The following is a 14651-nucleotide window of genomic DNA, read 5'->3' as shown; positions in this document are numbered from 1 at the left end:
CTTCCTAAATCCCAGGCCCTTCTATTTTTAATTATTCATTTATTTATTTCTGGCTGCACTGGGTCTTTGTTGCTGTGCGGGCTTTTCTCTAGTTGTGGTGTACGGGCTTAGCTGCTCCGCAGGACTGTGGGATCTTCCCGGGCCGGGTATGGAACCCGTGTCCCCTGCACTGGCAGGAGGATTCTTAGCCACAAGGAAAGTCATAAGTTCTCTGCGAAAATACTTCGTGTTCTACAGGGAACCTTGATGAAGACAGACACCTGAGAAAAGGTTCTGGGACATGAGGGAGAAACATTCTAAAGCTCTGATCTTGACCATCATCAGAATAAAAGGGGAAAAAATTGAGCAGTTGAAAACCACATCAATAGGCAACATCAGAAGTAGAGAATGATCCTGGAGAAGGAAATGGCAACCCACTCCAGTATTCTTGCCTGGAAAATCCCATGGATGGAGGAGCCTGGTAGACTACAGTCCATAGGGTCACAAAGAGTCAGACATGACTGAGTGACTTCACTTTACTTCAGTGGTAAAGAACATGCCTGTGAATGCAGGAGACATAAGAGATGCGGGTTCAATCCCTGGGTCCGGAAGATCCCTTGGAGGAGGGCATAGCAACCCACTCCAGTATTCTTGCCTGGAGAATCCTGTGGATTCTGGCTGGCTATAGTCCATAGGGTCACACAGCATCAGACATGATTGAAGCGACTTAAGACACATATAATAATAAAGTTATGGTTTTTTAAGCTGCTAAAAAAAAAAAGAAGAGAATGAAAGGTTTGTAAACTGTTAATCCAGGGCATTTCAGAAGGAAACGCAGATATAGCCTCTGACCCAGGACAGACATTTACCCGAGAAGCTGCCATTTCCTCCTCTTTTCTTCCTGCCCTGGGTCGTTTTCTCCTCAAGGTCATGGGGAAGAATCACCTCAGCATCATGAGATAACACTTTCCAAGGCCTCAGCACAGCTCCTTCGCCTGCTCGCAACACGCCCACAGGCAGAAGGAGCTTGAAAAGCTGAGAGGGCCCACCTCTGCTGTCCTTTGTCTCAGGAGAGACTCAGGACGATCAGCTCCTCCCGGAGACGCACGTCAAGTTTTCCTTTGCTGTCCACACATGTTCTCTCCCCGGATTCTGCCAACACGGGAAGGTGAGCGGCACTGAGGTCCCCCTCCCGACCCCAGAACAGCAGACCCCACCGCCCCTCCCGGCCTGAAGCTGGCTCTGAGCTCTCACAGACGCGCCCGAAGCCCGGTGTTCAGCCCGGGCCTCGCCTGGAGCAGGAAGACAAGCAGCGCTGATGCTCCTCCAGGACCAGGGGCTGGAGTTTGCGAAGAGGATCCTCCTGGGACCCCAGATGAGAACCGCTTGCCTAAAGATTTTCTCTGCAGCTTTAAAGTGGATACAAACCCTCCCCAGTCCAAGAAGTTATGAATTAGCAGGTTCGAGGGGAACCCGTGAAATGACACGTTGAACAAGCGCCCTGTGGGTGCTGACGCTGCTCCTATAACACCTGTCTTCCGTGGCACTGAGCTGGAGCCATCCCACACAGCACACCTGGGAGCCCTGAGCCGGTGAGGGCGCGGGGCTGGAACCTCTGAAAACACCGGCTCCCTCCGCCTGATGGCCCCGGGAGGGGATCCTCCTGGGGGCAGCCCTCCATGGCCTCGAGCTGCGCTTGGGGCATGGGGAAGGGGAGGCGGGAGGCGAGTGGTGCACAAAGTCACATGATGCCCTTGGTGGGGTGTGAGGCTCTGCTCTCCCAGATCTTCCCAAAGTTACCCTGAGTCCTTGGGTCCTGTCTCACCCTCCCATTCCTGGGGCCACGTGCTTCCGTGCTCAGTAGCTCAGTCGTGTCCCACTCTTTTGCGACCCCGTGGACTATAGCCCTCCAGGCTCCTCTGCCCTTGGGATTTCCCAGGCACGAATACTGGCGTGGGTTGTCATTCCCTTCTTCAGGGGATCTTCCTGACCCAGGGATCGAACTCGCATCTCCTGGGTCTTCTACATTGGCAGACGGATTCTTTACCACTGAGCCACCTGGGAAGACCCCTGGGGCCACAGGCATTCCCAAAATGATTTGCGTTTTGACCACCTATCTGTAGGTGAGGGGGCCTCCATCTTCAGAGACCGGGAGGCACGATTTTACGAAGGTGTTTACGTCACAGCTTTCTGTGAAAATAAACCCTAGGCAGGCATGGAGGATGGATTAAAATGTATGTTGGGAAGGGACCAAAGCCTTTGGACATGAACCATAAATGTGTATTTGAAATTGAAAGTGAAAGTGAAGTCGTGTCCAACTCTTTGCGACCCCATGGACTGTGGCCTGCCAGGCTCCTCTGCCCATGCAATTTTCCAGGCAAGAACACTGGAATGGGTGTCATTTCTTTGTACAGGGGATCTTCCTAACCTACGGATGGAACCTGCCTGTCTTGCATCTCCTGCACTGCTGCTGCTGCTGCTGCTAAGTTGCTTCAGTCATGTCCAATTCTGTGCAACCCCATAGACAGCAGCCCACCAGGCTCCCCCATCCCTGGGATTCTCTAGGCAAGAATACTGGAGTGAGTTGCCATTTCCTTCTCCAAAGCATGAAAGTGAAAATTCAGAGTGAAGTTGCTCAGTCGTGTCCGACTCTTAGTGACCCCATGGACTGCAGCCTACCAGGCTCCTCTGTCCATGGGATTTTCCAGGCAAGAGTACTGGAGTGGGGTGCCATTGCCTTCTCCACTCCTGCACTGGCGGGCAGATTTTTTTTTTTTTTTTTATGACTAGTGCCACTTGGGAAGTGTTTGCACACTATGAGTCTGGGCTAATGTATAGCAACGTGTGTCCATCATGACAGTTTTACACAGATTATTTCATGGTTCTGGAAGTACTCTAGACTCAGGATATTTATAGCCTGAACTTTACAACCCCTGGGAAACAGTGACTATAGTATCAAAAAACTTAATATCAAACAAACTGCACAATCAAAAAATGGGCAGAAGACCTCATTTCTCCAGACATTTAGGTGGCTGCCAGGTACAGCAAAGATGCTCAACATCACTAATTATTAGATAAATGCAAGTCAAAACTACAATAATATCACATCCCACATCAGTCAGAATGACCATTATCAAAGGGCCTGCAAATAGTATCAGAAACGCTGAGTGGTGGCTTAGTCACTAAGTTGTGTCCTACCCTTGTGACCCCATGGACTGTAGCCCACCAGGCTCCTCTGTCCATGGGATTCTCCAGGCAAGAATACTGGAGTGGGTTGCCATTTCCTCCTCCAGGGGATCTTCCTGACCCAGGGATCGAACCTGGGTCTCCTGCATTGTAGACAGATTCTTTATCGACTAAGCTATGAAAAAAAGCCTAGAGAGGATGTGGAAAATAGGGAACCATCCTACACTGTTCATGGGAATGTAAACTGCTACAATCACTAAAGACAGCAGGATGGAGGGTCCTTAAAAAACTAAAACTTAAAACAGTATCATTTCAGTTCAGTTGCTCAGTCATGTCCAACTCTTTGCGACCCCATGAACCGCAGCATGCCAGGCCTCCCTGTCCATCACCAACTTCCAGAGTCCACACAAACCCATGTCCATTGAGTCAGTGATGCCATCCAGCCATCTCCTCCTCTGTTGTCCCCTCCTCCTCCTGCCCTCAAACTTTCCCAGAATCAGGGTCTTTTCAAATGAGTCCGCTCTTCATATCAGGTGGCCAAAGTATTGGAGTTTCAGCTTCAACATCAGTCCTACCAATGAACACCCAGGACTGATCTCCTTTAGGATGGAATGGTTGGGTCTCTTTGCAGTCCAAGGGACTCTCAAGAGTCTTCTCCAACACCACAGTTCAAAAGCATCAATTCTTTGGCACTCAGCTTTCTTTATAGTCCAACTCTCACATCCATACATGACTACTGGAAAAACCATAGCCTTGACTAGATGGACCTTTGTTGACAAAGTAATGTCTCTGCTTTTTAATATGCTGTCTAGATTGGTCATAACTTTCCTTCCATGGAGTAAGCGTCTTTTACTTTCATGGCTGCAATCACCATCCACAGTGATTTGGAGCTCAGAAAAATAAAGTCAGGCACTATTTCCAGTTTCCCCATCTATTTGTCATGAAGTGATGGGACCGGATGCCATGATCTTCGTTTTCTGAATGTTGAGCTTTAAGCCAACTTTTTCACTCTCCTCTTTCACTTGCATCAAGAGGCTCTGTAGTTCTTCACTTTCTGCCATAAGGGTGGTGTCATCTGCATATCTGAGGTTATTGATATTTCTCCCGGCAATCTTGATTCCAACTTGTGCTTCTTCCAGCCCAGCGTTTCTCATGATGTACTCTGCATATAAGTTAAATAAGTAGGGTGACAATATACAGCCTTGAAATACTCCTTTTCCTATTTGGAACCAGTCTGTTGTTCCATGTCCAGTTCTAACTGTTGCTTCCTGACCTGCATACAGGTTTTTCAAGAGGCAGGTCAGGTGGTCTGGTATTCCCATCTCTTTCAGAATTTTCCACAGTTTATTGTGATCCACACAGTCAAAGGCTTTGGCATAGTCAATAAAGCAGAATTAGATGTTTTTATGGAACTCTCTTGCTTTTTCGATGATCCAGCAGATGTTGGCAATTTGGTCTCTGGTTCCTCGGCCTTTTCCAAATCCAGCTTGAACATCTGGAAGTTCATGGTTCACGTATTGATGAAGCCTGGCTTAGAGAATTTTAAGCATTACTTTACTAGCGTGTGAGATGAGTGCAATTGTGCAATAGTTTGAGCATTCTTTGACATTGCCTTTCTTTGGGATTGGAATGAAAACTGACCTTTTCCAGTCCTGTGGCCACTGGTGAGTTTTCCAAATGTGCTGGCATATTGAGTGCAGCACTTTCACAGCATCATCTTTCAGGATTTGAAATAGCTCCACTGGAATTTCATCACCTCCACTAGCTTTGTTCATAGTGATGCTTTGTAAGGCCCACTTGACTTCACATTCAAGGATATCTGGCTCTAGGTGAGTGATCACACCATTGTGATTATCTGGGTCGTGCCACCTCTTCTTAATATCTTCTGCTTCTGTTAGGTCCATAACATTTCTGTCCTTTTTTCAGCCCATCTTTGCATGAAATAGTCCCTTGGTATCTCTAATTTTCTTGATGAGATCTCCATTCTATTGTTTTCCTCTATTTCTTTGCATTGATCTCTGAGGAAGGCTTTCTTATCTCTCCTCACTATTCCCTGGAACTGTGCATTCAAATGGGTATATCTTTCCTTTTCTCCTTTGCTTTTTGCTTCCCTTCTTTTCACAGCTATTTGTAAAGCCTCCTCAGATAGCCATTTTGCTTTTTTGCATTTCTTTTTCTTGGGGATGGTCTTGATTCCTGTCTCCTGTACAATGTCACGAACCTTTGTCCATAGTCCATCAGGCACTCTGTCTACCAGATCTAGACCCTTAAATCTATTTCTCACTTCCACTGTATTATAAGGGATTTGATTTAGGTCATACCTGAATGGTCTAGTGGTTTTCCCCACTTTCTTCAATTTAAGTCTAAATTTGGCAATAAGGAGTTCATGGTCTGAGCCATAGTCAGCTCCTGGTCTTGTTTTTGCTGACTGTATAGAGCTTCTCCATCTTTGGCTGCAAAGAATATAATCAATCTGATTTCGGTGTTGACCATCTGGTGATGTCCATGTGTAGAGTCTTCTCTTGTGTTGTTGGAAGAGGGTGTTTGCTATGACCAGTGTGTTCTCTTGGCATATTTCTGTTAGCCTTTGCCCTGCTTCATTCTGTACTCCAAGGCCAAGTTTGCCTGTTACTCCAGGTGTTTCTTGACTTCCTACTTTTGCATTCCAGTTCCCTATAATGAAAAGGACATCTTTTTGGGGTGTTAGTTCTAGAAGGTCTTGTAGGTCTTCATAGAACTGTTCAACTTCAGCTTCTTCAGTGTTACTGGTTGGGGCATAGACTTGGATTACTGTGATATTGAATGGTTTGCCTTGGAAATGAACAGAGATCATTCTGTCATTTTTGAGATTGCATCCAAGTACTGCATTTTAGACTCTCTTGTTGACTATGATGGGTACTCCATTTCTTCTAAGGGATTCCTGCCCACAATAGTAGATATAATGGTCACCTGAGTTAAATTCACCCATTCCAGTCCATCTTAGTTTGCTGATTCCTAGAATGTCGATGTTCACTCTTGCCATCTATTTGACCACTTCCAATTTGCCTTGATTCATGGACCTAACATTCCAGGTTCCTATGCAATATTGCTTTTTACAGCATCGAACCTTGCTTCTATCACCAGTCCCATATACAACTGGGTGTTGTTTTTGCTTTGGCTCCATCCCTTCATTCTTTCTGGAGTTATTTCTCCACTGATCTCCAGTAGCATATTGAGCACCTACCAACCTGGGGAGTTCGTCTTTTAGTGTCCTATCTTTTTGCCTTTTCATACTGTTCATGGGGTTCTCAAGGCAAGAATACTGAAGTGGTTTGCCATTCCCTTCTCCAGTGGACCACATTCTGTCAGACCTCTCCACCATGACCCGTCCATCTTGGGTGGCCCTACATGGCATTGGTTAGTTTCACTGAGTCAGACAAGGCGGTGGTCCATGTGATCAGATTGGCTAGTTGCCTTGTGATTATGGTTTCAGTCTGGTGTTCAGTTTTATGTTACCATAAAACAGTATGGTGTTTCCTTTAAAACACAGATTCCTGAAGTTTGGGGAAAATGAACTCAGTGAAAAATAGGTAAAATATATTTAATTTAAAAATCTGTCATTTCTCAGTTCTTAGTAAATCAAAAAGTTTGAAAGTATCAATTTTGATCTAATGCTTCTTAATTCTTCAAAAGACCAGGGTACAAATACAGACACACTCTTCATTCTTAGTTTTTTCACTGCTAATGTATACCTTCATATGTTTATATATAGCATTCAATGTATGTCAAAGCCATGGAAAGAAGCTTCTTTAAGCATAGACAAGAAACACATGCTAAAAATACATAGTGTAGAATTTTATGAATATTAGTTCAGAATATTAACATGGCTTTTAATTTTAGTTCTTGTCAGTTTTTAAGGTTTGCACTTGTTAAAATGAGATTGTGGCAGTCTGTGGAATGTCTCAGTTCCACAAAGGACCACAAGGGAAATGAGGGAGGTAAGTTTCTGACTCCAGGTCCTGAGAGAATTCACAGGCAGACTTGAGGGCCCCCCTGAGGGAGATCAGGCTAGAACCAGGCTGAGAAAGCTCCAGTACGTGGGGTTCAGGCCTTTATAAGGGACCCTGGGTGAAGTGCTGTGGGCTCCCCAGGCTGAGCGTGGATGGGTCCATTCAAACCAGAGGAGCAGGATTCTGATGAGTGCTGTGAGGGTGTCATTGAAGGGGGGCCTGTTAGACCCTGGGGTTCAGCAAGACTGCTGATCTCAGGGAAGGGGGTTACCTAGTGCAGGTGCTCACAGGACTGGCTGGTGTGAGTTCAAGGACCTGCAGGCTGCCTGCTCCCCAGACAGATGCTGAGGCAGCAACAGCATGGATAAAGTTACATTCCTATAGGGTGAGGGTGTGGTGGGTTTTAGTTAAGGAAAGAATTTACTTAGCCTAAGGTCTAACATGATTAATATCAAAGGTTAATACTTATTTCTTTATATTCATTAATGCGTGTAAGGGCAGGGGATATGGAGACTTAGCAACAAACATTGGCTCAACAAATGAAAAACCCTTCACCAATACAATTTCTAATCAGCCCATTATACTTATACTAATAGTTTTCTAACTTTTCTAAGGAACCTGTTTTTAGAAGGTTTAAAGCATCTCATGCCTCTCACGGTTGGGAGGCTGTGAGCAATCACATGTGGCTGGACAAGCCTGTCAGGCAGGCTAGAGAACCTTCAGAGGAGTTTGTAGGTTAAAACACTCTTGTCACGCCCAGGAGTTTTTATTAACTGGAGCTCTAGGTTAACTCCTTCTCCGAAAGAGGTGGTGGGGGACAGCCCCCCGTAAAGTCAGAGGTGTAGGTGAGAGCACAAAGTAGTCAAGTAGGCAGGCTCTGGTTATGGGGGTAGATGCTCGAGGATTTCCAGGGGGACTCCTGAGGCTCGATCCCGCCTTTGCATATGTCGAGCCTCCTTCCTCATGACCTTTGCCATGGGCAGAGTGCCTCACGCCGGCCCCCAACAACTGAGCAACTGAACTGAACTGAACTGTACATTTGAAAGGCTTCCTTCCTATATGAATTTGTCTATGTCTGTTTAGACTTGATGATTTACTAAGAACTTTTCTACATTTATTACATTTGCAGCATTTCTGCTTAGTCTGAATAAGTTTTGAAGACTGATTACAACCTTTACCGTATTCACAACAATTATGATTTTTCGCTCCAATATGAATGCTCTTATAACTAGTAAGATTTGAGCTTTGATAAAAGACATTCCTACATTGATTACTTTTAGAATCATTGATAATTGAAGTCCCTGATATTTCATAACATTTGGGTCTTGGTCAAGGTTATACCCAGTTTCATTGCATGAATAGCTTCTCACTCCATCATACATACTCTTGTAATTATTGGGAGTAGGGCTCTTATGTAAGGCATTACTCATTTTACTACACTTGTAAAGTCGTTCCACACTAAGTATACCTCCACGTGTATTGGACAGTGATGGTTCACTAAGGTCTCTCCTGGTATTATCAACATTACAGATTGTGGAATGGGCAGAAAATATCTGTTGGTTGAGGAATAATAAACCCTTGCTAAAAGATTCATTAAATTGATTATATTGGGAATTTTCCCCCTCGTTTTTAAATTTCTGGTTTTCAGGCATTTTTTGAATGTATGTTTAAATGAAGCCTATGTTCAGAATTGTGTGAATGATTATTTGCGGTAGAAACTGGATGACTTTCCAGATTTTCCACATTTTTCTCAAGAGAACATGTGTGTTTCAAACAACAAGGTGGGTTTTTTCTTACCAACATACACGTCTCTGCAGATGTTGATGTCTCAAATGGCTGTTTTTCCCAGTTTGACTCATATCCTTGATTTCTGTTGGCACTAACGTTTGCATTATGGGAAACTGTCTCAATTTCTTTATATCCATGTAAACATCCTCTCTGTCCTTCACATGCCATTGTATATTTGCAGTCTTTCATTAAATATAAGTTGCCAAGGTGAACTCTTTCATATATTTCTAGCTTTGCTTTGGAGATTAAGTCTTCTAACTCTGGATTTTTGGGCATCAAATCTTGCATGTTATGAGATGACACAGCTGAAAAATACCAAAGAACATGGTATTTTACTTACAAGTCTCAGTGAATATCCTTTAAAATTTACATAAAATTGATGAACCCTTAGCTAGATTGAGACAGAAGGACCAAGATGGCAGAGGATTAGGCAGACATGGAGTTGATCTCTCTCCACAAACGCATCAAGAATACATCTGCAAATGTAACAATTCTCACAGAGCCTCCGCAGAAAATTAGCAGAGGACCTGAGACACCTAAAAGGACAAGAAGGATTCCTGCTGAGCGAGGTAGGTCAAAAGAAAGAAGAAGGAAAAGGAAGAGGAAAAGAAGCGAGATGGGACCTGCAACCCTGAGGGGAGCAGAAAGAGAGGGGTGAACTCCACATCCGGGGAAGAGAACATGGCAGCCAGCATGTGGCGGGAGGACAGAGTGAGACCTGTACACGGGGTACTGAGCCCTGCCCTGCCCACCCAGCCTGAGAGGGTGTCCACCACTGCAGACAAGGGCTCAGGGTGCTGAAATGTGGGGTTTGGAGAGCAGACCCAGGCAGAGGACTGCGGTCGGCTCTGAGGAGGACAGGAATGAGGGAAGAGCTCTGCAAACAGGATGCTTGAGGTGGAAGCCTGAACCATCATAGCGCGGAGCGCCATTGGTGAGTGATGCCCAAGGCGAAGACCCACCATTGTTTGTAGCCTCTCTCCCCCTGTGCCGGCCCCTCCTCACCAGGCAGTGTGAAGGGCTCCCGCCAGGGTGGGTGCTCTCACGATGCTGGCTGCTGCCTCCTCCTCTGTGCCCCCTCCCTACCAGGGTAGACTGGTGGGCTCTGGGAAACCTCGGGAGCAGGTGCCTATGGGTCGTCCACATGCACAGAGGGGGCTAAACACTGCTGAGCCCTAGGGTCTGGAAATTAAGGAAGTAAAGCTGAAATCTTCTACTGGAAGCTGCACAAACTCGTTTCTATACCATCACAACTGTCTTTGTAACCTACAGAGCATCTGAATGGACAACCAGGGCTCCCCCAGACACAGAAGGTGTAGCTTTAGCAGCTGTAGACTTTGTGGGCTCCTACGCTAGGGGGCGGGGCCAGGCCGGAGTCTGAGCTGCCCCACAGCACTACAGTGGGTCCAGCTCCATGATGAATGCCATTCTGGGACCTGACTTCAGAGGATATATGCTGGTGACCTGCTGAAAACAAATTCTGAGAGACACCAGGGCCGTGTGCCGGCATACCCATGATTAAAGTAGGGCCAAGGGCAGTGCCAACACAGGGCCACATGAGACTCACACAATGGGTGAAATTGACACACAGAGCACACACAGAGGTGAACAACCCCAGAGGAGCAATACTCAGGGTCTTCTCTCCCAGTGGGTGTGCTCCAATCCCACCTGCCTCAACCACAGATCAGAATCACAGCAAAGAAACAGATCTGGGTGGGCTCTATTCTACCCACCAGGGAGCAGACCCCACCACAGACAGGGCAGCGACAGCCACAGAGCCAAGGGGAAGCTCCCCTCAATACCCAGGGCAGGCTCGGGTCACAGTAACAACAGTCAAAGCCCAGATCAAGGAGATAAGGGCACAAACCTCTGGACCAACCTCACCCATGAGGGTGCAGACATCACAGCAAGAGGAACTAGGATCCTGCAGCCTTCACAAGAGAGACCACAGGCACAAAAAAATTGGACAAAATGAGAGGACAAAGAAATACGTTGTAGAGGAAGGAGCAAGATAAAAACCTACAAGAACCACTAAATGAAAAAGAGATAGGCAATCTAGTGATGACTTTTTGCTTTAAGTCATGTTGAATTGAGACACCAGACATTTTCACAAATACTAGGTGCTTAATAATTCTTTAATCCACTTCTTACCACATCTGTTTTTATTTGAGCATATTCTATTCAATGTTTGAATCTAAAAATCATAAATGATATTGACACACAACTAATCAGAAAGTGAAATATATAGAACAAGTCCGAGGAAGCTGATAACAAACAAGATAAACTTAAGTAGTAGTTCTTAAGAAATTAAATAAGAAATGAGACTTTAAAAATATGATGGGAACACAGGGAACTCTGCTCAATGCTCCGTGGAGACTTAAGTGGAAGGAAATCTAAAAGAGAGTGGATATGTATACGTATAATTGATTCTCTTTGCTGTACAGCAGCACAACATTGTAAAATAGCTACACTCCAATAGAACTTTTTAAAAAGATGTCTTCATATAATCTAAAAATCTTAACAGTGAGAAACAACTATAAAAATATGGTAGAAAATGATCTAAGCTCCCATGTCAATTTATTTGAAAATTCGTTGAGTTAAATGAATACATTAAAGTATTTTAGCATTGAGAAGTCAGAACAAATACACTTAAGATATTTAACATGAGTTCATATGAAGAAAAGGGAAACTTTGAAGTAACCCTGAGATTTGCATTCTCTCATTTTGGGGAGGTTTTGATTTATGCAGTGAAGACATGACTTGAGTTTAAAATTTACAAGGTCATATTTGTAGCTTGCAGTGTTATAGATAATATAAATCAGGGGGGGGGGGGAGTGTCTCCGGTTTTCCTAGAACTTTGGCAGTGAATCTACAACTCCACTCACACACTTCTGTCTGGAGGTAGAAACAAACTTTAAAAAGAGTATCATAGAGTTACTCAGAAATGGGCACATTTTTCCTAGGATCCCCAAGAAATGAAAGAGCAGCCAATTCATGCAGGTTGTCACAGGCCAAGAAGAGAATTTCGGGTCTCACTGTGAATGAGAAAAGTACTCACTGCAGATGAATTCATGAATGATTAAAGAGACAGAATGGGGCAGATGTCCCTCTATGACAGCAACAGAAATAAACCCAGACTTTTCCAAAATCTTATCCATTGAAGCAGATCTTCCCAAATCACAAGACTAAGGATGACTTCTTCATAGATCCTTGGACCTCTCACCTGAGTCATCGACTCCATCCATTCACACCTACCTGGGTATGTGGCTGTTGTCTCCATTCTCCTTACATCCCACACATGCTTCCTTTGCTCCAGAAAGATGACCAGATCTGGCTTAGAGACAAGAAGACCTGTTCATCAGAAAAAGGAAACTTAGTTGTGCTGGAGATTCATCAGTTTCCAATCCAGTGTGTATTCAGGTGAGCAGAGAAGGTGTGGTAGAATATTAACACAGCCTAGAAAATGATTTCCCCAAATATTTTATTCAAAGTACCTTTACAACACTAACAAATACATAAAAATGAGAACCTGAAATTCTGGTAAAGTACTACAAGGCAAAAGTAAGTAGTGGAAATCTGATTTTGAAATGAGGGCAGAACTATTTTATACCACTGAACTTATAACATTCCTAGTAATCCAGAGAGAAGGAGGTAGATTACATCAAGGGAGAGGAAGGTTAGAATCATAAATCATCATGAAGTCTTTATAATCTCACAAACTTCCATTTTTTTCCCTAAAAAGCAGGGGTCTGAAACTCTATTATAAGAAGCAGATAATCCCAGGAGACATTCTAGAAATGCAGGAACCAAAACCCTGAGGGTAGATAAGGGATTCTGGAAGGAAATTATCCTCAGCCAAGGAGGCCAGGTTCCCATAGTTCTTTAAAATCACTTCCCTGTACAATTCCCGCTGACCGAGGTCCAGGCACTCCCACTCCTCTAGAGTGAAATCTATGGTCACATCCCAGAATGTCAGCAGTCTCTGAAATACAAGTTGCATGTGCCATGTGGCCATAGCAACACTTCCTAATGTGACCCAAGATGGAACCAGCAGGAGAAATGGTTTTGATTTAGGAGAATGTCTGATATTACACAAGAATATAATTTTTACACGCTAATGTTCTCTATCATATTTTTAGCCCCAGAAAAAAGATGGTATACAATTCACAAAACCACTGTAGAGATTCTTTTTATCTGGGAGAAAAACTGTACTATGATGTGATCTACAGAGGCATATTTATTTAGAATGTTGTTCTTGTGTTATACAGAATAAATCATCTATCAACCAAACTTGAATATTTTTCTCCAAACTGGGAATATTTTTTAAAAGTGGATTCCAATTCAAGAGTTCTGGAGTCAGGCCAGAGTTATTCTTCTTTAACAAGCTCATTTTTAACTGGCTAGTTCATGGTTATTACATCAAGGCTGTATATTGTCACCCTGTTTATTTAACTTATATGCAGAGTACATCATGAGAAACGCTGGGCTGGAAGAAGCACAAGCTGGAATCAAGATTGCTGGGAGAAATATCAATAACCTCAGATATGCAGATGACACCACCCTTATGGCAGAAAGTGAAGAGGAACTCAAAAGCCTCTTGATGAAAGTGAAAGAGGAGAGTGGAAAAGTTGGCTTAAAGCTCAATATTCAGAAAACGAAGATCATGGCATCTGGTCCCATCACTTCATGGGAAATAGATGTGGAAACAGTGTCAGACTTTATTTTTTTGGTCTCCAAAATCACTGCAGATGGTGACTGTAGCCACAAAATTAAAAGATGCTTACTCCTTGGAAGGAAAGTTATGACCAACCTAGATAGCATATTAAAAAGCAGAGACATTACTTTGCCAACAAAGATCCATCTACTCAAGGCTATGGTTTTTCCAGTGGTCATGTATGGATGTGAGAGTTGGACTGTGAAGACAGCTGAGCGCCGAAGAATTGATGCTTTTGAACTGTGGTGTTGGAGAAGACTCTTGAGAGTACCTTGGACTGCAAAGAGGTCCAACCACTCCATCCTAAAGGAGATCAGTCCTGGGTGTTCATTGGAAGGACTGATGCTAAAGCTGAAACTCCAATACTTTGGCCACCTCATGCGAAGAGTTGACTCATTGAAAAAGACTCTGATGCTGGGAAGGATTGGGGGCAGGAGGAGAAGGGGACGACAGAGGATGAGATGGCTGGATGGCATCACCGACGTGATGGACGTGAGTCTGAGTGAACTCCGGAAGTTGGTGATGGACAGGGAGGCCTGGCGTGCTGTGATTCATGGGATCGCAAAGAGTTGGACACGACTGAACGACTGAACTGAACTAATTTAAAATCATAATTCATCTATTTTTAATATATATTATATAATAGAATCTATGTAACTTTGTTCTGTATTTCACATGTCTCTCACATGCACTTTCATAATATAAAAAATAAAAATGAAAAAAATAAAAAAGGAACACAGACAAATACAGAGACAATTCTAATAAATGTGTATACCAGTGTAGGTAACTGGGAAAAACATAAACATATACCTCAAAAATGGATCAAATAATGTTATCATTTTTGTGCATACACACTAAAATGGGAAGTATATATGTTTTAAAAGTGAGAAAAAGTACTCAAGTCAATAAAGTCTGGTTAAATTTCATTTATTTGTGGATGATAGTCTGTGTGCTTTAAATACACTAACATACAAACACACATAACAATATAAAAT

At 43.8% G+C, this 14651-nt stretch overlaps 1 protein-coding gene across 10 annotated transcripts in view; it reads right to left on the bottom strand.

Annotated features, from left to right (window-relative positions):
- Nucleotides 1-14651, bottom strand: part of LOC129631053 (craniofacial development protein 2-like) — a 30562-nt gene that overhangs the window by 14385 nt on the left and 1526 nt on the right. For 4 of the 10 annotated variants that reach the window (XR_008703868.1, XR_008703870.1, XR_008703866.1 and 1 more), the window contains exons 2-3: nt 12198-12293; nt 8952-9247 (exon numbers count right to left, since the gene is read on the bottom strand). Coding sequence is in view for 2 of the 10 variants with exons in the window: in XM_055551821.1 (XP_055407796.1) it covers nt 5060-5998 (939 nt within the window). In the remaining 8 variants the exon portion in view is untranslated. Of the gene's footprint in view, nt 1-401; nt 540-4446; nt 6699-6733; nt 7348-8951; nt 9248-12165; nt 12294-14651 lie in introns of those variants that run through there. The other 6 variants (XR_008703867.1, XM_055551821.1, XM_055551820.1 and 3 more) reach the window with 6 other exon arrangements.

The sequence above is a fragment of the Bubalus kerabau genome, chromosome 17 (genome assembly GCF_029407905.1).
Source record: "Bubalus kerabau isolate K-KA32 ecotype Philippines breed swamp buffalo chromosome 17, PCC_UOA_SB_1v2, whole genome shotgun sequence".
In the NCBI taxonomy this organism is placed as follows: domain Eukaryota; kingdom Metazoa; phylum Chordata; class Mammalia; order Artiodactyla; family Bovidae; genus Bubalus; species Bubalus kerabau.
Note: the sequence above shows the minus strand (reverse complement) of the source record. Positions and strands in the feature narration are given on the sequence as shown.